Source organism: Xyrauchen texanus, chromosome 11 (genome assembly GCF_025860055.1).
Source record: "Xyrauchen texanus isolate HMW12.3.18 chromosome 11, RBS_HiC_50CHRs, whole genome shotgun sequence".
NCBI lineage: Eukaryota > Metazoa > Chordata > Actinopteri > Cypriniformes > Catostomidae > Xyrauchen > Xyrauchen texanus.
The window spans coordinates 37,855,637-37,880,313 of record NC_068286.1 but is presented as its reverse complement, the minus strand read 5'-3'; the positions used below and the strand labels follow the sequence as shown (position 1 = coordinate 37,880,313).

Sequence of the window (24,677 nt, the reverse complement as noted above, 5' to 3'; positions counted from 1 at the left end):
TAAATGGAATTTTCTTTTCTTGGGTTAAGGTCATAAATGGTTTAAGCGTAAACCGATCAGCACACAGATATTTGCACATTTCACGGTTTTTACAAGATTGTCTAATGTGCATACATGTTGTCCCTGTTTATGTTTTGATATCAAAAGCAGTGAATAATCTGATGGTTTGAAGTCTTGTGTAAACACACTTTGCATTGTCAGATTTTTCTTACAATTATTTTTAGATATCAGCATATCGGTGTGCATGCAAACACACTAAGTGAAAATGGGTGGTTGACATCCCAGCAAGCACAGAACATTCCCCTAACGTTAGCATATGTTCTCGTGTGGTTGTTTTTTGTGGGAACTAACGTTCTAGGAATGTTCTCTTTAGGGTCTATTTTTTAGAACCATAAAGTAACATTTCCAGCACGTTGCAGGGAGTTTTTTGTGTAACAACCTAAAAAGAACTTAAGAACGTTCTTGGCTATTTTTTGTTGTTTTTATAACCATAAACAAACTTATTAAGAATGTTCTCGAACAGTTATTTTTAGGTTTTATTTTTAAAACCAAAAACAAACCTTCCCAGAGTGTTGCTGGGAGTTTTTTGTGTGATGAACTAATAAGAACAGAATGTTCTCAAATGGTTGTTTTTAGGTTTTATTTTTCTTTCACACTTTTCATAATTTTTTTTCTTTATCCTTTATTTGATTGTGTTTCAAAAACAATGCAGAGTGGTTTATGGACATTGACTGGCATTAGTGCATGTCATTAAAGGTAGAAATGAAGACCACATAAATTAACAGAAATGCCAAGCAATGACACAATTTTTTATATTTTAATTGCTTTATAACTACTATTCATGTATTGTTTTCATGTTAAATGAGAGACAAAATTGGACTTTTGTTCTTAAGATGTCTACACCTTTGCATTTTACATTCATATATATATATATATATATATATATATATATATATATATATATATATATATATATATATATATATATATATATACACACGCTGGTGGCCAAAAGTTTGGAATAATGTACAGATTCTGAAGGAATTTGGTACTATAATTCACCAAAGTGGCATTCAACTGATCACAAAGTATAGTCAGGACATTACTGATGTAAAACAGCATCACTATTTGAAAAAAGTTATTTTTATAAAATCTGGACAGGCCCATTTCCAGCAGCCATCACTCCAATACCTTATCCTTGAGTAATCATGCTAAATTGATAGTTTGGTATTACAAAATCACTTGCCATTATATCAAACTCAGTTGAAAACTATTTGGTTTGTTAAATGAAATTTAACATTGTCTTTGTGTTTGTTTTTGAGTTGTCACAGTATGCAATAGTCTGGCATGTCTTAAGGTCAATATTAGTAAAAAAGCAATACAATGCTTGAAATTGCCAAAAAACTGAAGATTTCATACAAAGGTATGGGAAGAATTGCAAAGAAAAAGCCACTTTTGAAACAGAAAAACAAAAAGAATAGGTTAGAGTGGGCAAACAAACAGACATTGAACAACAGATAATTGGAAAAGAGTGTTATGGATTGTGACGGTGGGGGCGTGGTCAAGCGTTCTTCCAGAAAGCAGTAAGGGTGCACACACCTGAATGCTATAATGTCTAAAACCTGTTTCTGACTGCAGTAAGCACTGAAGAGAGCAATAAAAAGGGACCACGCCAGAGATGAGGGGAGAGAGCTACCAGTCAGAGAAAGACTATCCAAAACCTGAAGCTTATGAGTGTGATGCTAAAAAGCGATTTTGAGTTTATTAGTAGTTATACTTTTAGTTGAAGCCCAAGTATCCATGTCCTCCTTTCCCTCCCATCACTGAACACTACATGGATCTTAACCTCATTTTGTGGGAGCTTTTGTGGGATCAGCCAGACAGTAAGTTGCGTGAGAAGTGCCAGACAAGACAGACACATCTATGGTAAGTGCTACAGGAAGTGTGGGGTGAAATGTCACCTGAGTATCTGGAAAAACTTACAGCTAGAATGCCAAGGATCTGCAAAGCTGTCATTGCTGCACGTGGAGGATTTTTTAATGAGAACTCTTTGAAGTAGTTTAGGAAGTTTGGATTTTTTTTTTTTTTTTCAAATTGTAATAGTAATTTTTCATGTTATTAATGTTCTGACTATACTTTGTGATCAGTTAAATGCCACTTTGATGAATAAAAGTACCAATATCTTTCCATAAGAGCAAAATCTGTAAATTTTTCCAAACTTTTGGCCACCTGTGTGTGTGTGTGTGTGTGTGTGTGTGTATATATATATATATATATATATATATATAAACCTAAAATCTATATTTTATATCAAATATATAAAATATATTTGGAAAGATTGTATTATATTTATCAGATTTCTTTAAAAAAATAAAGAAAAAATGACATACTAAGCACAAAGCCACAAATGGATTTGTGCAGTCTCTAAATTAAGCTTGATGATTTTTCTTATCCAAAAAGTGAAGCCATTATTAATATGCAAGATCACAAAGTGTCAGTTAGTTTCTCATCTGAAAAGTCCAAACATTATTTTCTGAAAATCATGCAAAAGAATGGAGTGGTGGTGGTGTAGTGGTCTAAAGCACATAACTGTTAAACTGATAGGTCACAGAAGGTCGCTGGTTCAATCCCCACAGCCACCACCATTGTGTCCTTGAGCAATGCACTTAACTCCAGGTTGCTCCGGGGTGATTGTCCCTGTAATAAGTGCACTGTAAGTCGCTTTGGATAAAAGCGTCTGCCAAATGCATAAATGTAAATGTAAATGTAAAATGGCCCAAGCTCTTGGAAGAATATAAATAAATAAATATAAGATCGACTGAGGGCAATAATTCCACACAACTTTTAAAATCTTTATTACCTCAGTAAAACAGACAAAGGTGCACTATCAAAATGTACATATGCGCACCAGCCCAGGCACTATATGGTGATGATTATGGACCTGTTTCCAAGACACTGAACTATACTAGTCTACTCTTGGACACAGTTACACAATTAACCATGAATCTCAGTTAAAAATCCCTTTTTGGTTCGGACAAGCCGCTACCCTTGAAGTTGTTCTTTATGTAAACAGAACAGGAAAATGTTTCCATTAATACAACATTCTCTGTTACTGCGGTGGTTGTGTTGGTAGAGTAACAAATGGAGCTGAACACACATATACACACACATACACCCTGCTAAACCACTGCATAGACCAGCATGTTATTGTTGGTAGACTAGCTTAACGAACAGGCACTGGCAAAACACATTATTTAGTTGCACATTATTTGTAATTGCGCATAATGAAATAAAGCTTGTCCTCAGCATATTTTTCTTCTCCCTTCTCAAACAAGAAACATAAAATGCACTATAATAAATAACCACATAAATATATCAGAGTGATGAAAATACATGGTGCGATGAGTTTGCACTGGTATAAGGTGACGTATAAATGTGACAAACAATTTAATAAAACCTAAAATTGACCAGTTTTAAAGAACACATTTACAAAATAGAACAAACTTACAGCATATCCCCAAAAAAGAAAATCACACGTTAATAACATGCTAAGATTGTGTGTGTGTGTGTGTGTGTGTGTGTGTGTGTGTGTGTGTGTGTAGAGAGAGAGAGAGAGAGACCTGCAAATACTGTGACATTCAAATTGGCCCGGATAATGCAAAACCACAGCCACGATCATTCAAGTTTTAACTTTATGTTTTTGGTGTGGATAGAGCACCTAAGACCTTAGGTTAACAATACTGTAAAACTAAAAACAAAGACTTCCAAACACAGCAAAACGGCTGACTTAAAGGCCAAACTGTTTACAGTAAAAACAGTCAGCAGAGAACATTGAGCCTCATTTTCATCTTTACTGCTTTCATCAACTCAAGTAGATGATTCGTCCCTGCTAATGTTATGGCAGTAAGTTTAAACAACTTTTAAAACACTCTGCTATGAGTAACCAAGTGAGTGTTAAACAGAGGGTGGCACCTTGACGTTACCAGATCTGGAGTTTTGAAAATAATTCACATTCCGAATTGAATTCCGAACATTTTATTTATATGTTAAACTATAAAAAGTGCAGAGTGCACACTGTATAAACACTTTACGATCATTAACGATAGTTGGTTGTTTGACTCTACAATATGATCCCAGTGTGATCTTGGGTAAAAGCCATGCCACAAAACTTCTGATGCTGTCAGACCATCCTTCGAGGCTCATATTCATCGCAAAGGCAATTAATCGGAGGTCGGTGAACATGTTACACCAAACAATCAAAGCCAATTTTACCCTAAGACAAGAGAAATCTTTTACAATCCATGAAATTTGAAAATGTCAACAAAATCGTGGCCAAAATCATATGGTGTGAATCAGGCTTAAGTTATCAACGATAGAGAGAAAGAACTGAAGGGAGGATATGGGATGAGATGTGATGTATGCTGGTGCAGGTTCCAGGACATAGAGGATTCCCGCTGCTGCTAAACGTTTGTCCGACATTTGGGGAAGATGGGGCCTTCTTCAAGCCTTCTCTTTCTTACTGCACACAAAAACAAAAAGAGTTGATCACTCTATATAGAGAACATAAATTATGTGCTATTCTGCTTTCATTGCAAATGTCTTTGCAAGCAAGAGATTCAACATTTGTAGATTCCAAAGAAAAGAGTCAAAACTGCAATTAAAGGAATGGTTCACCCAATGAAAGGAATAGGTTGTAGGACTTCAGACAACTTGGAATGATTTTAATCATTTTTGGATAATGGAAGCCCTAATCACCAATCACTTTCATTGTATAGAAAAGAGCAGTCTGGACATTCTGATCAATATTTACTTTTGTGTTCCACAGTATATATGGGTTTGGAACAATATGAGGATGAAAAAAATGGCGCAATTTAAATTTTTGGGTGAACTACTGCATCAAGAATAGGTCCATTAAGACATTTCTACATGCACAAGAAGCCAAGAGGGAATTAACAAAAATAAAAATTCTCTCATCATTTGCTCACCGTCATATCACCCCAGATGTATGACTTTCTTCTGCTGAACATAAACAAAGATTTTTAGAAAAATATCTCAGCTCTGTAGGTGCATACACTGCAAGTGAATGGTGCAAAAAACTTTGAAGCTACAAAAAGCACACAAAGGCAGCATAAAAGCACCCCATACAACTCCAGTGGTTAAAAGATGACAGAAGCAAGATATATATTTAAGTACATTTTACTCTAACTTATCCTCTCTGCCCAATAGGTGGTGACTTGTTACCCAAAATTACTTTCATTAAAAACAAAAAATAAATGTGAAAGTGAAAATGGAGATTTATAGTAAAAAAGGATGTGAATATTGTGTGATTTTCTCACCCACACCTATCAAATCACTTCTGAAGACATGTATCTTTTCCAAGATAAGGAGTCCAGTGGATTACAATCACCTTTTTGCTGCCTTTATATGCTTTTTGAAGCTTCGAAGTTCTGGCCATGAATGGACCAACAGAGCGGTGATATTTTTCAAAAATTCTTTGTGTTCATCAAAAGTAGGAAAGTCTTGGATGGCATGAGGGTGAGCAAATAATCAGATAATTTGTATTTTTGGGTAAGCTATCTCTTTAAGGAGAGTTGGCATTAGAATAATCCATCTCAATGCTAGAAAAGACAAGAAACCTGATGGCAACCCATCAGAAAGTCAGATGAACAGCATGAAAGACAACCAAAACAACCAACAAATAAGCAAATTCACAGAGACAGACAGATTTTGGATTGCAAAAGTTCTCTCTCCGAGGGAGGGAAATGCGGCAGCAGTGGAGATCTTGAAGCAGCAGATGGGAGCTTGAGGAATACCACAGATGCTCAAAAAGATCCAGAGAGGGTGCAAGAGCTTTATTTTGATGTGAAAAAGCAAATTACCATCTCATGTAAGCTTAGAATATCACAAGGAGGGTTAAATGAGAGCAAAATTCAGCAGGTAGCGCTCAGAGGGAGATAAAAAGGGGGAGACTATGTGTTTACTTGGGTTTTGATGAAAACTTGAACTTTTTACAGAAGGCTCTTTCCAACTCAGGGACTGACAGAGTGAACGTGATTGCACCATCTGTGTCCGACCGAACTAAACGCGCTGTGAAAACACACATGGGATAAACAAAGAATTTTCGTACACAGAGCCACCATAACCAGCTCAAAACACGCTTGCATGCATTTTCAACAAATATACAAACACTCGAACACCACTGTTAATTATGAAAACACACAGCATCTATCTCAGTGAGTGAGTGTGTGTGTGCGTGCATGCGCACATGTGCATTTCCTACCAAGGTCGTTGTTGTTCATCATAGCATTAGACCCTCTCAAACGTGGGCCCTGCTGTGTGAAGTGGTACCCAAACTTGAGCATAGTAGTGTTCTTCTCCAAAATGTTAGCTATCTCCATTTCCACCTTATTACCCAGAGGCTGACTCTGTATGGCACATACACACAGACACAAATATTGACTCTTAAAAATGGTTTAGAGCACACTTTAGAAAACAGATAGTTATAGAACTAAAATCTGACTGGATGAGCCACATTTAAAGCCATTGTTAAATTTTAAAGTTGCTAAAGGGAACAAAAGTGAAGCATTATCTCTTACCTCAATCTTCAGTATCTTGAACTCACAGCTAACAGCTCAGACCTTTACCCAGTCCTCATGTAGCTGTATTTTGTTTATTTGTGAATTTGTGTGTGAACATACCTGGTTGTCGATCTTGAGTTCCTGTAGTGTAGTGTTGCTCTTTAAGGATTCCACGAGTGCCAGAATTCCAGCTCCAGTAATGAAGTTTGACTCCACATTTAGACTCTTCAGAGTGGTGTTCACTTTCAGCATGTCTGCTAGAGCCTGGCAGCCAAACAACATTACAAAACAAAATATGATTTTTAATTAGCCAGCGACAGTTATGGGAAACAAATTGCACATAACTTTGAGAATGAGTCCGTAACTTTGTATAACTCACATAGGCTACAGGATCGTTACTTCTGGTGCCGACGATGCTCAAGCGTTCCACGACTCTGTTCTCCTTAAGCGCTTCAGCATATGCTTTAAAAGTTGGGATTGGAATATTCTACAGATAATTTCACAAAACAGAGTTGAAGACATCATTTAGGGCATATATATCTGGGGAATATCAAGACTGATAAAGATACAAAATGTACACTGACCTGCAAATGCAAAATGCACTAACTACTGTACACATTTTGTCAAAATTTAGTAATTATCGAAATCAGGTCTCTTAGACTATGCTATATCCTGTGACAGATGGTATGGCTTAACTATGCTCAAAGAAAACAGAGTGAGAATTTTATATATAGTCTCACATGTGGCTGGACAATCAAAAACATTTGGTTTCAGTATTGGTGTTGTCACAGGGTTTTTGGACTTGTAGGCAGCAGTTTTAGGACAGTAAATACATAATTGAAAGTGGCACCTTGATGTTGTTTAGGTTAACTTCCAGCAGATCAGGATCATTGCTCTTGATCCTTTGCAGTGTTTGTTCTACATCTGTGTCATTGGGTTGCTCATCTGGCACTGCCTTATACTGAGTACACTGGATTACACCTGTATACAATAAAACACTGGATTAAACCAAACAATTAGCTTTGACTATATCCAATTACACCTCACAATATTAAAATAAATGTTTTAAAGTGCTACACTGCTTATACAGTGGCTCCAAAACTTATTTGGACACTTAAGGCACACTTAAAAATGCATGAATGTCAATGTACACAATATCAAAACAAGTCAAATTTATCTCTAAGATAACACAAGCACACTTTTCCAGCAAGGCATTTCACCAAAAGTATCTAAAAACATTACAGGATAAAAGTTGCTGTTGCATGTGCATGTAAAAGGTTTACACTTACTGTTTAAGCCCTGTTTGTTGACGATAGTACTGCTGGCCAATGCTTCGTAATACTGTTGATTACTCATCAGTGTGTGCATGCCCAAAATAGCTGCAGCAAGAGAAAGACATTTTCTAATTTACTGTAGAGGGAAAACAGAATAAGATGGATCAGGTTGAACAAGGAAAGAGGTTAAACGGGCCATTTCCTACAGTTAGCTTTTCATCTTTTTCAGAAATTCTTTTAGAATTGTTAGACAAGGTTTCTTGCACCAAAACCAGTCATAATTTAGTTTTACAACATTGTCCATTCTCTAACCCTTATGTCCCGTTCACACATGCAGCGAGTTGCAGCAACATCGACCATTGGCGACTAGATGTGGGCGAGTCCATCAGGACAGAATGTTGAGAAAGATTTAACTTTATGCAAATGAGGAGCGACTCTCTGCAGCGACTACCAATAGGGATAACGACATTGTCAGTGGAGCTAATGTCATCCATCTCCTGTGAGATAATTGCAACTCCTGTGAGTGCAGGAAAGACAGAGAAGTTGAACTGATCTATATCATTTGTCTGTAACCACATACCATGATCGGTGCATTTTCTTTTTTTGTGATTACCTCTATATATTGGTATTGCAAAACCGCCAGTTTATTTTTATTTTACTTGGTTTAACCTATGGAGCTATAAAATACTTGGAGAGAGAGCCATCCATTAGCATCCCCATTTATCTCTATGACTGTGCTTACTTAGCACAAGGTTCTTAGAAAGCTACTGAAATGGAGACTGCCATCTTTGCTCATAGGCGCTCAGTTCCGGGATTGGGTGTCATGAGACTGATCACTCGTCAATGGGGATGGGGAAAAATATAAATCAATTTCACGCTTTTAAGAGCCCTTCAAAAACAATCCATCACCGGATGACGATGCACTATAATGTAATTAAATAGTTTAAATTGAAATGGTTCTTGGAAAAAACATTTTTACTTTTGAATGGCTATCTATGGAGAAACATGCTTTTTGCCATCGGGTGGTGAAGTTCCAGTACCTACCTAACCAGTAGCCACCAGTACCAGGTGCTAACAGGGACCTGCTAATCATTTATTTATTTATTTGAATGATTGGCTATGTATTGGTATTGCAAAACCACCAGTTTTCTATTTCTATTTTACTTGGTTTAACCACGACGGCCATCTTTCTGTCGAGGCACATGAAAATTTTGGTTTTACAGCCCTTTACAGAAACCACAATATCTCGGCTTAGGATGGTCCTAGCTCCTTGGAACAAAATCTGATCTCTAGAGCACATTACAAGGAACATGAACATATATAAACATTTTGCTGAATCTTGTTCCTTAGACTCAGAAATACATAGCCAATCACTCCAAATAATAAAATACAACAAATAATACAAATAAAAAAGTGTCAAGCAACCTGTATTAGACCAATTGAGATGGACTAATCCTATAACAAAAAATGTTAAGTGGAAAATAAATAGTTGGAAGTCTGAGCGAGTTTGATTTGTACATTGAGATGTTATCACTCCAGAACAACTGAAAGGGACCTGTTCCCGTTTCAGGTTACATTCTGCAGAAAATTTTCATTTTATGTTCCTTGAACCGTTTTAGTGCCTGCTTTAAAGCTTAATAAAAGCACCCAAATGTATCATGAAAACTAGTTTATGCGACTATATTTCAAGTCTGAAGCATAGGATGAGAAACAACTCAAAATTTAAATGTGCACTCAGCAATCTTTTTAATATGTCGTCTCTGACACTGGCACCTATTAGCGTGGATGCAGCATCAATCAAATGCAAAGGTTTACGGTTCCTGATGCCATTGTAGAAATTCACTATTCACAGTCAGCCATGACGAATTTAATCCATGAGTGAAAGTGTCCAATAACAGGGCAGTTACTGAGATTAAGCTAGTAGTATTCAGCTGGCCATGTGATCAAAACATGGCAGCCCAAAAGAGGGAGACACTCTCCATGTAGAATAAAACAGCTTTTATAAGGTTACTGAAATGACAGGTGTCTTTTATACATGTTTCAAAACAAAAATGTTATTAGGAGTAAAACTATTTTGAGTGCACCTTAAGTAATTTATCAGTGAAAATCATGACATCTGTTGCACATTTATAGGTGTATGACAGAAGCTTGGTCACAGTGGCACGCATGTGAAAGAAAGACATATGGTTTTGGAATGACATGAGGTTTAGTGAATTGTTCGAATTTTCATTTTTCGGGTTAACTACTCCTTAAAGATTTCTATGTATAAATCACCTCAGTTCTCATTGTCTACCCACCTTGTACCAATGTACTTCACATTATCGTTTATCAAGGTGGGTTAAGTTGCTGAATAATTCAGTTTCTGAATGGGGGGTGGTGTGGTGTAGTAGCTAAAGCTTAGGGCTAGAAAATGGAAGGATGCTGGTTCGAGCCCTATAAGAAGCACTATTGTGCCCTTAAGCACAATGGTTTCCATGGTATGAACCCTTTAAGTATGTACTGTAATGAGAGAACAACACTGAAGACAGCAGGCTTAGATGAATGCAGATGCATGACTCACTAGATCGTTCACATTTACCTGACAAAGCAGAAATACATTCAGATGCATGATGTTGCATTACTGAACATCCAAATATTACACCAAAACATCTTATTAGGGAGAAGAGCAGTGGACAGGGTAGAAGCAGAGAGTGCAGTTTATGAGTCTGGCATCTAAAGCTGCATCTGATTGTTGCTCAGGGACAAAGACAACTGAACTAACCTCATTACCATATGAAGTTCTAAACTGCCTGTATATAAAAGCTGGAGTTCATAATGTTCAAAGCTGCAACATGATCCAGAAGAAATAATCGACTGACCAAATTTATTAGGAAAACCTCTCCATCATACTGAATTAGATTAAGTGGCTGAGGGTTGAGAGTTGTTTTTAGCCAATGGAAAAACTTTGCTCACCTTTTTTGGTAGCCATGCATGTTTCGAGCACATTGATTAGTCATTGTTGTAAAAAAAAAGAAGATAAAAAAAAAAAAAAAAGAAACTCAGGATTATTTTTGTGCAGACTACATTTAAAGGAATAGTCATAATTTACTCATGTTCCAAACATGTTTGATTTTCTGTCTTCAATGGAACACAAACAGAGAACTTTAGAATAATGTGTAGCATACAGTGACAAGGAACTGCCAAGCTCCAAAAAGGACCATAAATGTAGTCCACAAGACTTTTGCACAAGGTTTCAACTCTTCTAAAGCCATTTGGAATGCCATAAAATATCAATACATCGATTATTGGTCAGCATACAATTTTCTCAATGTTTTTGAGGCATCGATATATTAACATTAGCAGCCTAATTTGAGTGCCTTCCATTTCACTGTTGGCCTTCCATTTAATGTAATCTAGTGTAATAGCTTTGGGAGACCACAAGGGGGTTATATAGCATTTACAGTAGTCAGTCACACACTGCACGAGATGCGCCACGTTACAGGTAGGACAAGGCACAAGTATCACACGAACAGGAGGATGCATCAATGCAGCAGAAGGCAGTTGTGAATCTAGTCACTATAAACATACAAATTTTGTACTACTTCAACAATGAACAAAGTGACGCTGATGAGTTCGCAGGTTTGTGTATGAAACTGTTGCAACTGTGTAAACTAACGAAACTGAGAAATAATGACATATATTATGCATTTCTCTGTATGTAGCCTTGAATAGGTTTCATTCAACAGTCAAACCACAAAAATACATACTTGTTACTGAAAATACATTATGCAGGCTATATGAAACATACATATACTGTGCACAATATATAATTCAATGATGGCTAGAGTAAATACAAATCTTGCCCTCCTCCAACAAACTCTCAAATTTAATTCGCAATTTCACATATTAGTACTTGACATACCAAGTTTGAATATGCACTTGAGATTTGAGAACTACAGCCGATGGCTGTATGGCTATTATATGACTTCAGAAGACTTGAATTATTGTACATGATTCGTATGTACTATATATATGATGCTTTTACATCTTTTGTGGAGCTTGACAGTCTCTAGTCACTGTATGCTTTCATTGTATGGGAAAGAGCAGTTATTCAGAACATTATTCAGAATTTCTACATTTGAGTTGAGTGGAAGACAGACATGAGGGTTAGCAAACGATAAAATGATAAAATAATAAACATTTTTAGGTTAATTATTCCTTTAAACCATCATGCAGATATAATATGGTGAACATATCCTGTAAAAACTGAACCAATGTTTGAGAAACATTCTGTAAATGTTAGAGCGGCATGCAAGGTTGCAGATAAACCTACTGGATGAATCTGTGGCTTAGACATGGTTGATGAAGATTGTGTGAGAGGGTGAAAATGGAAGAGAGGAGTTGACTGAAGGACAAAATGTACACCGTAAGAGAGGAAATGGAATTAGTCAATGAGATTAACAATGAAATTACAGATGGATTCAGTAATTTGAATATGGATTAATATTGGCATGCTGTCAGTTACCACAGAAAATAATTTTTATATATCCTTCAGTTTGAAAAAACAAGCAAAAATTGTGTATACAGTAATACACTGCAATTGTGTAACGTGACCGAACCGCTTGATAACTTTGTTTGTGCAAAGTTACAGTAGTCCATAAGCTTTAGGCAGTTGTGAAACATTTTGCATAGTGAGGATGTTTTTAAAAAGAATGCCATGAATACTTTTTATTTATCAATTTACTTCATACAAAGCGTGGTGTCTGTGGTAATCGACAGCATGCCGCAAATGCTGTCCATAGAGCTTAACTTGTTTTGAACTCAGAACATTCCTTTAACTGCTCTGAAGTCATCCAGTTCCAGTAAAAAAACAACATGGCAGTGTTCAAAGCTGGGTGTATAGTACCAGTCTATGAGCAGTACTTTTATGAGCATGTTTGGTGGTGTGTATACTGTTTCAGGTGGCTATTTGTATTACCAGCTATATCGCACAGTTCTGCGTCAGAGGCACTAGATAATGCCTCCTCTAGTTCAGGCTCCAGAGTGACGTCTTCCAGGATAGGATCAACAACTTTTGTTTTCGGTACCCAAACCTTTCCTAAATACACACATGCACACACAGAAACAGATAGAAAGGGCAAAGAAAACAAAGATAGTGCCAAACCACCTGAATAAATACAAGTTCAAGATTTATTCTTGACAAAAATTAACTCTTGTACTCAAACAGATCAAGATTTAAATCTCTCACCTCTCTTCTCACCAGTGTAGGGAACAAGATCATCCTGGTCTGGATGTTCCTTCGCCTGTTTCTCAAGGTGAGCTATCAGGTTATCTCTCTGGAACGTTCCAGTTGGAGCTTTCTTGGTGTGATCCCTCTGTCTGAATCCTGCTGGCAACAGGGCATTCTGAAAACCACATCATTTATGCAATTTATTAGCACCCAAATAAAACTTTGAAAACAATGCATACAGAATGCAATAGTACAGTATTTTATGGAATTAGTTTATGGTAATATTAACTTGACATTTGTAAATTATATTCTTTAAATTGTTGTCATTTGATTTAGTTTCTAATAGGGTTGAAAAACAGAAGCTTTTCAAAAAGTCAGATGGTAATTCCATGGTACTGAATGATTACATATTCATAAACCATGGTATTACCATCATGACAGCATTAAATATATAGTATTATTGTGGTACTAAGTCCATAAAACCAAGGTATTATAATGGTGTAGATGTACATAAGGTTACACTTACATTGCCTGGGGCAAATGTGCAATAGAGTTTAGCAGCAATTATACAACAATATTTGACTGCACAATTCTTGACAAGTCAGAATTAAGTATTCCAGAGAGTTTATGTGCTCTCTGGAATACTTGTGCCCATAGCCATAAAAAAGGCACAGAGCAAAAGGGGATGTGTATATACAGTATTCATGCACTACATGTGATGAAAGAATCCAGAACACAATGCAACTTCAAACAGAACTTTATCAGACACTAAGTTTTGATTATTCTAAGTGAAGATATGGGAGACTCAAGTATTAATTATAAAGTGACATTTGAAAAAGACATTCAAAAAGAGATTCCCACTACTTAATTTACTGTACTATTTAGTGTTAGGGAAAAGGCTTGGCTTTGAGAGGGGAATATTTATTTTTGTTACATTTTAACACATTAACTTTTGGTCTAGTATCATAATTTATTGAAAACTTTGTGCTTCTGGCTGAGCATCTCAGTTTGGGAGCAGAAATTCTCTTTTCCCCTCTCTCTGTTGCTGAACATTTATCCTACTGCTGTCTCTAAATATGTCGAGAACTGCTTAGATGCTGGAGCTAAACCAGATTCCTCATTCCTCAATATAAAACTGTGGTCTGAAAAAAAAAAGAAGAAGAAAACTAGCAACAGCTAACCATTGCCTTACAACATTGTATTCTCTAAGAAACGTTTTTAAGCAAAAATCACTGTAAAACAACACGTTCTCTCAAATATACAAATTCAAACAGCAGTCTTAAAAAAACAAAAAAAACACCAGCACTGATAAAAAAAAATCTGATACAGCATAGTCCAGTCAAACAAACACTGCAATAAAACAGTCACTGAAACAAACTGACACAAACGCCACAGCTATACAGCAGTAGCAACTGATAACAGTCCAAACAAACACCAGTGTAAAACACAGACCAATCAAACAAACTAACGGCAATATAAAATAACACAGTCCATGCAAACAAACACCAATGTAATACAAGACTGTCCAAAAAACAAACACCACTATAAAACAATACAGTCCAGTCAAACAAATGAACACCACTATAACAACACAGTTCAGTCAAACAAACACCAAATGTGATACAGAAGTAAAACTCAAACACCACTATAAAACAATACAGTCCAGTCAAAAAAATGAACACCACTATAACAACACAGTTCAGTCAAACAAACACCAAATGTGATACAGAAGTAAAAATCAAACACCACTATAAAACAATACAGTCCAGTCAAAAAAATTAACACCACTATAACAACACAGTTCAGTCAAACAAACACCAAATGTAATACAGAAGTAAAAATCAAACACCACTATAAAACAATACAGTCCAGTCAAACAAATTAACACCACTATAACAACACAGTTCAGTCAAACAAACACAAATGTGATACAGAAGTAAAAAACAAACACCACTATAAAAAAATACAGTCCAGTCAAAAAAATTAACACCACTATAACAACACAGTTCAGTCAAACAAACACCAAATGTAATACAGAAGTAAAAATCAAACACCACTATAAAACAATACAGTCCAGTCAAACAAATTAACACCACTATAACAACACAGTTCAGTCAAACAAACACAAATGTGATACAGAAGTAAAAATCAAACACCACTATAAAAAAATACAGTCCAGTCAAAAAAATTAACACCACTATAACAACACAGTTCAGTCAAACAAACACCAAATGTAATACAGAAGTAAAAAACAAACACCACTATAAAACAATACAGTCCAGTCAAACAAATGAACACCACTATAAAACAACACAGTTCAGTCAAACAAACACCAATGTGATACAGAAGTAAAAATCAAATACCACTATAAAACAATACAGTCCAATCAAACAAATGAACACCACTATAAAAAACACACAGTTCAGTCAAACAAACACCAAATGTAATACAGAAGTAAAAAACAAACACCACTATAAAACAATACAGTCCAGTCAAACAAATCAACACCACTATAAAAAACACACAGTTCAGTCAAACAAACATCAAATGTAATACAGAAGTAAAAAACAAACACCACTATAAAACACTACAGTCCAGTAAAACAAATGAACACCACTATAAAACACCACAGTTCAGTCAAACAAACACCAATGTGATACAGAAGTAAAAAACAAATACCACAATAAAACAATACAGTCCAGTCAAACAAATAAACACCACTATAAAACAATACAGTCCAGTCAAACAAATGAACATCACTATAAAACAACACAGTTCAGTCAAACATACACCAATGTGATACAGAAGTCAAAAAAACAAACAACTATAAAACCACACATTCCACAAAACTATGAAACAATGTCCAGACAAGCAAACACCAATGTGATACAATGCTGTCCAGTTACAAAAACACCAAAGCAAATTATAGCAGTCTTTTCAAACAAAAACAAAAAGATATAAGTGCAAATAAACACCACTGTAAAAAAACACAATCCACTCAAATGAAAACAAACACCACTTTAAATTAACAGCCCGGCCCCAGTCATAATTTCCTAGTGATCATTCGTATTGTGTAAATGTGTTCTCATTCATCATATTTTTATAACATCCTCTTGTGCGGTGTAACTGTTTAAATTCTTCATAATTTAAATAAATACAGTATCTTCAGCAGGGAAGTAAATCACGCCGATTCTCTCACGAGAAGTGTATCTCACGAGAAGTGTTTCGCACGTCTCGCTCCATGTTGCACTTGATTGGATTAATTAATGTGAACGCGCTTGTGAACTAATCATAAACTCAGGATCAAACTCTGAGTTGATAAAGATGATAACAAGATCTTGATACCCCCTAACCCTAATGAAGCCTGATTGGATTTGGTGGGTTTTGTCAAACTAAAACCAATCCTGGAATCCTGAATAAGTTTCTCTGTGATACATGGCACTGGAGAAACTTTTCTCCAAACTCTAATCTGTTTTTCAATGACAGCAAAGGAGTTAATGGAATGTAATGTACATGCATAACATTATATAAGTATACTTTACAAATGTAAAGCACACATCAAGAAATAAGAGCTTCCACTCTGAATGCATAGTGTTTTCAAGTTCTTGTGTATATGTTAGCGATGCTTCATGAATTATTTTGTAAGGTGTGGTAGAGTTTATCAACATGCAATTCATATTGAAAAGAATATATAGAGTATAAAATGCTTTTCACCATATTTTAAACACTTACATCAGGATCGAGCTCTTCAAGTTCTTCTTCAAGTCTCCTGAGCTCTTCCTCACTGAGTTCCTGCAGTAACTCATCCTCATCCACGTCCCGGTACTTCTCCATCTCCTTACGGAACATGATGAACAAGACAAAAGGGGAAGAAATGGACAGAAGGAAAAAGAAAAGGGAGACCGACAGGAACAGTTGAGCTCCCTGACAACAGGACCTGGCTGAAGACAAGAGACAGATCCATTAAGCCAACTTTTAGCATTTAAACTTAACCAGACAGAAAATAAGTCCAAAAGGGTTTATGCTGAATAAATACGCCCCCGGTGACCATCAATAAATGAGTTTCAACTGCCTTTAAGTGGATCTTTCAGGACACTATGTAAACCCATGGGGCTTATACTGTAGAGTTAAAGACACTATCGAGAACTCAAGTTTAATGCAGGATTGCTGACCTATGTATTTATTTATTTATTATAGACAGATATCTTTCAGTCAAGTTCTCTGTCCTTCCAACAGCTGATCGCATATTTGGAAGAATACATTTACCGTATTCTTGAGCCAAACTTAATGTGTGAACTTCATTGCATTAGAAAACAGAACATCAAATAATACTCACTGTATTTGATACTCACCCTCATGCCACTGCAGATTTGTTTGACTTACTTTCTTCTGCAGAAAACGAAGATTTTTTGAAGAATATCTCAGCTCTGTAGGTCAAAACAATGCAAGTGAATGGTGACCAAAACTTTGCAGGTCCAAAAAAGCATATAAATGCAGCATACAAGTAATACATATGACAGTGGTTTAATCCATGTCTTCTGAAGAGATTTAATCGGTGTGGGTGAGAAACAGATCAACATTTAAGTCTTTTTTTTTCTTACTATAAATCTCCACATGTTTTTGGCAATTCACATTCTTTGTGCATATCACCACCTACTAGATGGGGGGAGAATTTATAGCAAAAAAAGGTCTTAATATTGCATTTTTTTCTCACCCACATCTATCATAATGCTTCTGAAGATATGGATTAAACCACTGGAGTATTATAGATTACTTTTATGCTGACTTTATGTATTTTATGTAGAATTACTGGTCACCATTCACTTGCATTGCATGAACCTACAGAGCTGAGATATTCTACTAAAAACCTTAATTTGATTTCTGCTGAAGAAAGTCATACACATCTGGGATGGCATGAGGGTGAGTAAATTAAATAATTTTATTTTTTGGATGAACTATCTCTTTAAGTTTAGCATCCAACTATTTTTTGAGGCCACTGCATATCCTCTTAAAATAACAAATAATATAAGTAGAGACAAAACGACCAGTTCTGAAACTCATCTTGAACATTAGATAAATTAACTCCATTTATATGAAAATCTCACTAAAGCATTAAAAACAGCATTGAAGAGAAAACCATTGACAGTTGGACAAATTGAATGCAGGCCTGGAGTTAATAAAGATCATGTCTACTGTCCTTGATAAACCCATTAGACAAGGGCATTGAACAGCAAGCTTTAAAGTTCCATCATACTCTGTGCAAATTTATTATTAACATACTGCGTTCAATTGGGGCCTCTAGTTAAGGTTTCCCAAACCAATAAATTAGTTATTATATACACATTTCCAGTTCCTCATACTAATTGGTTTTCCACCTCAGATAATAAAACTAAAACGAATGCTTTCGGAAAACAAGGTGCCAGGCGAGATAAGATATATAATAGGCTAAATAATCTTTTCCCACAGTAAGAAAGTAATACGCTTATTTGCATTAGAAACTGCTTAATAGAGTGAAGAAAATAAACCGTTTCAGTAGTGCGTGTTTTATCATTCTCACTTACTTCAGTCAGCGCGTATCCAAGACTATATATAGAGCATGTGACAGCTGAATACTTTGACCAGATATGGTTTCTTTTTGGAGCCGCTATTTCACACAAATGTGCTACTGCCTCAAACAATGACTTTCCAAGTCCACGATTCATAAAAAAAACTCCCCGCGTTTTCCACAGCAGAGAAAAGTCAAAATGTTAAAAACGCTCGAGACTTGTTTCAACTCGTTAAATACACAAAGTCGTTCGCGATCACAGCGTTAAAAAGCTGAGCAGTAGATATCTTTGCCCCGCCTCCCGGCGCCAGTCTGCCCATCAAATGACGTCATAAAGACACCGCCAATCAGGAGCTTTTATGGGACCCAACGTGGGACATTAGTTCCTAACAGTATCGAGCAGCAAAGACAAAAGACAGTCACCCATAATGTCGTATTGCCTTATTTTTTATGTTCTGAACCAAATCTTAACTTAAAATAAAGCAAATAAAACAAACCTGAACATCCAAACACAAATGATCTTTTACAATTAGGGCAATTTCCTTAGTGAAAAACACAGTAATGATCAAAACAGACCAAAGTGCAAAATCAAAGAGTATAGACAATACAAAGTGTCACACAAAGCAAACATAAAAAAAATAAAATTATAATTCACAATCAAATCAAATTACTTAGACAAATGGCCCTATTGTAAAGATGCAGAAAGTTGCTCAGGTAAAAATATCAGGAGTAAATTTGAGAATGGCACAATATTGTTCAACAACAAACAGTAACAAAATCTACTTCCATGGCGCTCAGAAAGATAACAGAATATTCTTGAACATGTATAAACAAAACAAGCTCATACTAAATCGGTGTAATAAGACAGAAATCTACAATCAAATCAAGAGATCTTCAATTCTCCACTGGTTGTGTGCACCATCCACATGTGGAGTTTAAAGTAAGGCATCAATTCTTGAGCAGAGCACTGCAAATTCGGTTATAGATTTGATATAGATTTCTTTGAGCTTTTTAAGAGGCTTTCAGCAAGGCTATGTGAAAGGATAGTTTTCAGTCTCAAGCAGTTCTGCTGAGCTCGTCTAAAAACTCCACCATGATGTTGTGAATCCAGATGTCATTATCATCCCGTGTGGTGTCCACAAGGTAGACCGAGATTTTGCGCTCCCAGGGCCACTCTCCCTCCTCAATGGACTCGATCTGGGCCACCAGCGGCTTCTTCTCCACATGGTTACGGAACACCATAGAAGCTTCCTCACACCAAACCCCATTCTTTACACCTGCAAATGAATTTTGTACATGTTATTCCCCTGCAGTGTGTTAATTTACTACACAGGAATACAGAATGATGTGATGTTGCATTTCTCCTCTCATACCAGCTAGTTGAGCAGATATGCCCTGGAACGGCAGCTGCCTGAACTCGTCTATGAGTGGTTGGAGCCGAGAATAGCTGATCAACTCATACTTCCCATAATCCAACTCATACACAGAGACTAAACCATTAGTCAGGACCCCCTTTACCAAAACCCGATGCCAACTATAAAAATATGTTAAGAGAGAGATGGCATGTTATAGTGAGAGCAAGAAAAAGACAGACAATACAGATGATGGGGGAAGTATTAGCGAAGTAGACATATTAAAGAGATGGTTCACCAAAAATGAAAATTATCGTATCATTTACTCACCCCCATGCCATTCCAGATGTTTATGACTAACTTTTGCTGAACCCTAACAATTTTTTTTTTTTTAAGAATATCTCAACTCATTAGGTCCTTTCAATGCAAGTGAATGGTGGCCAAAACTTTGAAGTCAGTCACTTGTATTTATACAGCAGATTTAAAAACAACAACTGTTGACCAAAATGATTTGCAATCTACCAGATTAAAAATAATTCATTACAAGATTAATAAAAACACAAGCAAAATCACATGGACAACAAAATTAACTGCTACATTTGCTTATTTCCATGAGCTACAGAAAATAAATAGGTTTTAAGAAGAGACTTAAAACCTTCCGAAGTTGGAGAGGATCTAATATAGAAAGGCAGATTAATCCAAAGCCGTAGGGCTGCAACTGAGAAAGCACGATCACTCTTCATTTGTAGGTGTGACCTGGGGACATTCAACTGCAAGCTATTTGATGACTGTGAAGCTCTAGGAGTCTGATATTGAAATAGAAATGTAATGAGGTGCAAGACTGTGCAAACCCTTAAAGCCAATCAATAAAACTTTGAACTGGATTCAATATTGAACACAAAGACAGTGGAGTGAAGCCAGCACTGGAGAGATACTTTCCTTTTTTTGTGATTCTAGCCAGAAGCCTAGCAGCAGCATTCTGAACCAGTTGAAGGCGTGACAGAGAAGATATGTGCGTTACAATAATCAAGTGTTGATGAAATAAAAGCATGTAACAAGTCCCTGAATGACAAGAAAGTATTTTAACTTGGCAATAGTCTCAAGCTGAAAGAAGCTGTTTTTGACCATATAAATTTATTTATTGAATATTAGGGCTGAATCAAAGATAACGTCTAAACTTCTAGCCTGTGTATATAAATTACCAGATAAAAGGCCCTAGATTACTGGTTATAGTTTTTTTTAATAGAATCAGGAGGGCCAAATACTATGACTTCTGTCATGGATTCATTGTGTCAAATGTTGCGCTAAGATCTAGCAAAACTAGTATGGTACACTTTCCATAGTCAACAGACAGTAATAAGTAATTTGACACTTTAAGGAGAGCAGACTCTGTGCTGTGTTGTGATCTGAAGCCAGACTGATATTTATCCAAAATGCCATTTTCCTTAAAGAAAAAAGCTGATAAAAAAAAACAACTTCCTCCAATACTTAAGAAAGGGTAATTTTGAGATGGGGGGGATTGTTAAAACTGAATGATCAAGACTGGTATACCAATTGATGTAGTGATACAGGCTCAAATTTAGATACACTGCATGCACAATTATTAGGCAAGTGAGTATTCTGATCTTATCCTTATTTCCATGCAAAATTTCCAACTCCAAACTCCTTTCAGACGGATGCAAAACACTTGAAATAGTTAAGCTATTTAGTCAACTGGGGTGCAAAAAAACGCATGAAGGCGCAAATTAACTGCAAAGAAGCTACCAGGAACCCATTATCCTCCAGTGCCACCATATTCCAGAATGGCAAAGTACATGGAGTGTCCAGAAGTACAAGGTGTCAAGTGCTCAGAGACATGGCCAAGGTCAAGAAGGCTGAAACATGATCACCACTGAATAAGATTCACAAGTTGAAGCGTCAAGATTGGGCAAAAAATACATGAAGACAGATTTTTCAAAGGTTTTATGGACAAATTAAATGAAGGATGGGCCTGTGGCTGGATCACTGATGGACACAGGGCACCAATTCGAGTAAGGCACCAGCAAGGTGGAGGAGGGGTACTGGCATGGGCTGCTATCATTAAGGATGCGGTAGGTGGACCTTTTTGAGTTGAAGATGGACTGAAACGCAACTCTCAAATCTACTGCCAGTTTCTGGAAAGCAGAAAGCCCTGATTTTTATGCAGGACAATGATCCATCACAAGCATACAAGTACTCCATTTATTGGGTAGCCAGCAAGGGCCTCAAAGATGGTTGGGGGGGCCCTTGAGATTTTACAGTGAGGGAAGACAATACACCTCTTTGAACAGCATTTGGGAGGCGGCTGTGGTTGCTGCTTCAGTGAAAGTTGTTCGTGAACAGATCAAGAAACTGACAGACTCCATGGATGGAAGGCTCATGGCTGTTACTGAAAAGAAGGGTGGCTATATAGGACAATTAATATTTTTGAAAGGCCAAAAATGTTATTTAATCGTCATTTTGTGTAACTTATTTGTTGCACTTACTCTAAAAATTGAGAATAAACAATTGCGTTGGTAGAATTTATTTAGATGCTTAATAATTGTGCACACTTCTATATTCCCCTGAGAAATACAAAATTCACTTTTTCTTTTTTAAACATTCAGGTTTGAGGTTCAAAAACATTTTGAGTTGACAGAGCATTATGTTTGTTCAACAATAAAATTATTCCTGAGGAATACAATTTGCCTTATAATTGTGCACGCAGTGTAGATGAGATAAACATGGTTACCTCCAAAACATCGAATGCAGGGGAAGAGATGCTACTCCTTATATCATCGATCTTATTAACAAAAATATTTTAAACATTTTCACAGTCTGCAGAATTTGGATTAGGAAATGTGGTGACTGCTGGATTAAGTCCTAAATTTATAGTACCGAATAAAACTTCGGACTATAGACCTTTTTAGAAATAAGATCTGAGAAGTATTTTGCTTTAACAGCCTTAGCCACATGCAGATAATCAGGATTTCATAAGAAACTTGAAGTTTGTCACATTTCCACTTCCTCTCTGCCTTCCTCCACTCCTTTCTAAGAGCACGAGTCTCATTATTGAGCCAGGGCTGTACTCTTGTCTTAGGTTTTTTTTTGTTTGTTTTAATAGGAGCAATAGAGTCCAGGATATTACCACAGACACAAACAAGGAGAGGGAGACTCAATTTTACAGGTGAGTGGAGAAATAATATAAGCATCAGAAAAAGTCTTTACTGTGGCTGAATTAATAGAGCAAACATGACAGCCTACAGACATAGTGTCCAATACAGGCCTAGTAAGGGCAGTTTAAAAAAGATTAAGCTCCAAAAAGCACATATAGGCAGCATTAAAGTGATCCAAAAGACTATCAATAATTAAGTCTTTTTTTTTTTTTTGGTCCACATTCACTTCCACATTCTTCATGCATATCACCACTTACTGGGCAAGTTGGAGAATTTATAGATAAACAGAAATTGGATATTGATCCGTTTCTCACCCAAAGCTATCATATCGGTTGTGAAGACATGGGCTTAACCACTGGAGTCGAAAGGATTATTTTTCTGATGCCTTTGTGCTTTGAGTTTCAAAGATTTGAACCCTGTTGACTTACATTGTACAGACCTACAAGATGAGATAATCTTCTAAAAATCTTAATTTGAGCTTCTACCCCTGGGAGTTCGCTAGTTCTAATCCCAGGGCATGCTGAGTGACTCCAGCAGAGTCTCTTAAGCAACCAAATTGGCCCAGTTGCTAGAGAGGGTAGAGTCACACAGGGTAACTGCCTTGTGATTGCTATTATGTGGTTCCCTCTCGGTGGGGTGCATGGCGAGTTGTGCGTGAATGCCTTAGTGGATGGCGTGAAGCCTCCATACGTGCTATATCTCCATGGTAACAAGCCACGTGATAAGATGCACAGGTTGACGGTCTCAGATGTGGAGGCAGCTGAGATTCGTCCTCCACCACCTGGATTGAGGCGAGTCAACTCCATCACGAGGACTTGTAATACACTGGAAAATGGGCATTCCAAATTAAAAAAAAAAACAAAAAAAAAAAAAAAAAAAACTTAATTTGAGTATAGCAGAAGAAAAAGTCAAACATCTGGGATAGCATAAGGGTGAGAAAATTATTGGAGAATTAACAGTTTTGGGTGAATTATTCCTTTAAGATCAGCCTTTGCCATACTGAAATCTCTCACTTGTTGTCAATTTTGGCAGCGTAGACCCTGTTCTTCTGTATTTCGATGTGGGTGACTTCCTGTTTGTTGTAGTACAGGATCATCTCTCCCATCAACACCACCAGCTTGTAGAGATCCTGCCATGGCTGCAACACAAAGTGCCCAGGGTGGCATGCAACTGACACAAACACATCCATATTTTGCCCCATCTTGGGTAACTCCAGCTGAGGAGGCAGTGTGAGGCCATTAGAACTCTGTGTGGAAGGTGAATGGGGAGTATCTTCTGTCTCAGACGTGAAAGGTTCGGAAACCCTGGCGATCCTGCTGAGGTAGATATCCCGATGCCAGAATTGGCAGGAGGCAAGCTGACTGTTAACACTGCTCTGAGGGTCATGAACTCCATTCCCACTGAACAGGTAGACATGCACAGTCCTGGTTTTATCAAGCTTTACTATCTGAACACACATGAGAAACATGGAAACTTTAAAGCAACAATACCATGGTTGTTTAGGAAATGTCAAAGAAAGCCATTTGAAATTCATCAATTCTGCAGT

At 36.7% G+C, this 24,677-nt stretch overlaps 2 protein-coding genes across 5 annotated transcripts in view; both read right to left on the bottom strand.

Moving 5' to 3' along the window:
- Positions 1-2,828: 2,828 nt before the first annotated feature.
- tmod1 (tropomodulin 1) lies at positions 2,829-18,899 on the bottom strand. Of its 4 annotated transcripts, none has more exons than XM_052136827.1 (11): positions 18,623-18,899; positions 16,794-16,898; positions 13,080-13,236; positions 12,810-12,929; positions 7,868-7,957; positions 7,429-7,559; positions 6,958-7,065; positions 6,699-6,842; positions 6,281-6,425; positions 5,982-6,087; positions 2,829-4,519 (listed from the first exon to the last, which is right to left on the bottom strand). In XM_052136827.1, the coding sequence occupies exons 1-11, from the start codon at positions 18,761-18,763 to the stop codon at positions 4,501-4,503; spliced, it is 1,266 nt and encodes a 421-aa protein (XP_051992787.1). In that variant the 5' UTR covers positions 18,764-18,899; the 3' UTR covers positions 2,829-4,500. The 4 variants fall into 4 exon arrangements, with proteins under 4 accessions (XP_051992787.1, XP_051992789.1, XP_051992788.1 ...); XM_052136829.1 differs by having other exon boundaries at positions 16,794-17,002; positions 18,623-18,761; XM_052136828.1 differs by lacking the exon at positions 5,982-6,087.
- Positions 18,900-19,073: 174 nt separating this feature from the next.
- The window catches only part of LOC127651900 (tudor domain-containing protein 7A-like), a 29,305-nt gene continuing 23,701 nt past the window's right edge, over positions 19,074-24,677 (bottom strand). Inside the window, exons 15-17 of the mRNA XM_052137951.1 lie at positions 24,145-24,578; positions 19,980-20,140; positions 19,074-19,883 (exon numbers count right to left, since the gene is read on the bottom strand). Coding sequence (XP_051993911.1) covers positions 19,663-19,883; positions 19,980-20,140; positions 24,145-24,578 — 816 coding nt within the window. The 3' untranslated portion in view covers positions 19,074-19,662. The remainder of the gene's footprint in view (positions 19,884-19,979; positions 20,141-24,144; positions 24,579-24,677) is intronic.

Bases quoted from the DNA above. Each gene is read 5' to 3' on its own strand.
- tmod1 (XM_052136827.1), bottom strand. From the start codon at position 18,763: ATGAATCGTGGACTTGGAAAGTCATTGTTTGAGGCAGTAGCACATTTG. The intron at 7,066-7,428 runs GTGCCACTTTCA...AATTATCTGTAG, and splicing joins TTAACCTAAACAACATCAAG to AATATTCCAATCCCAACTTT. The intron at 6,426-6,698 runs GTATGTTCACAC...TGTGCCATACAG, and splicing joins AACTCAAGATCGACAACCAG to AGTCAGCCTCTGGGTAATAA.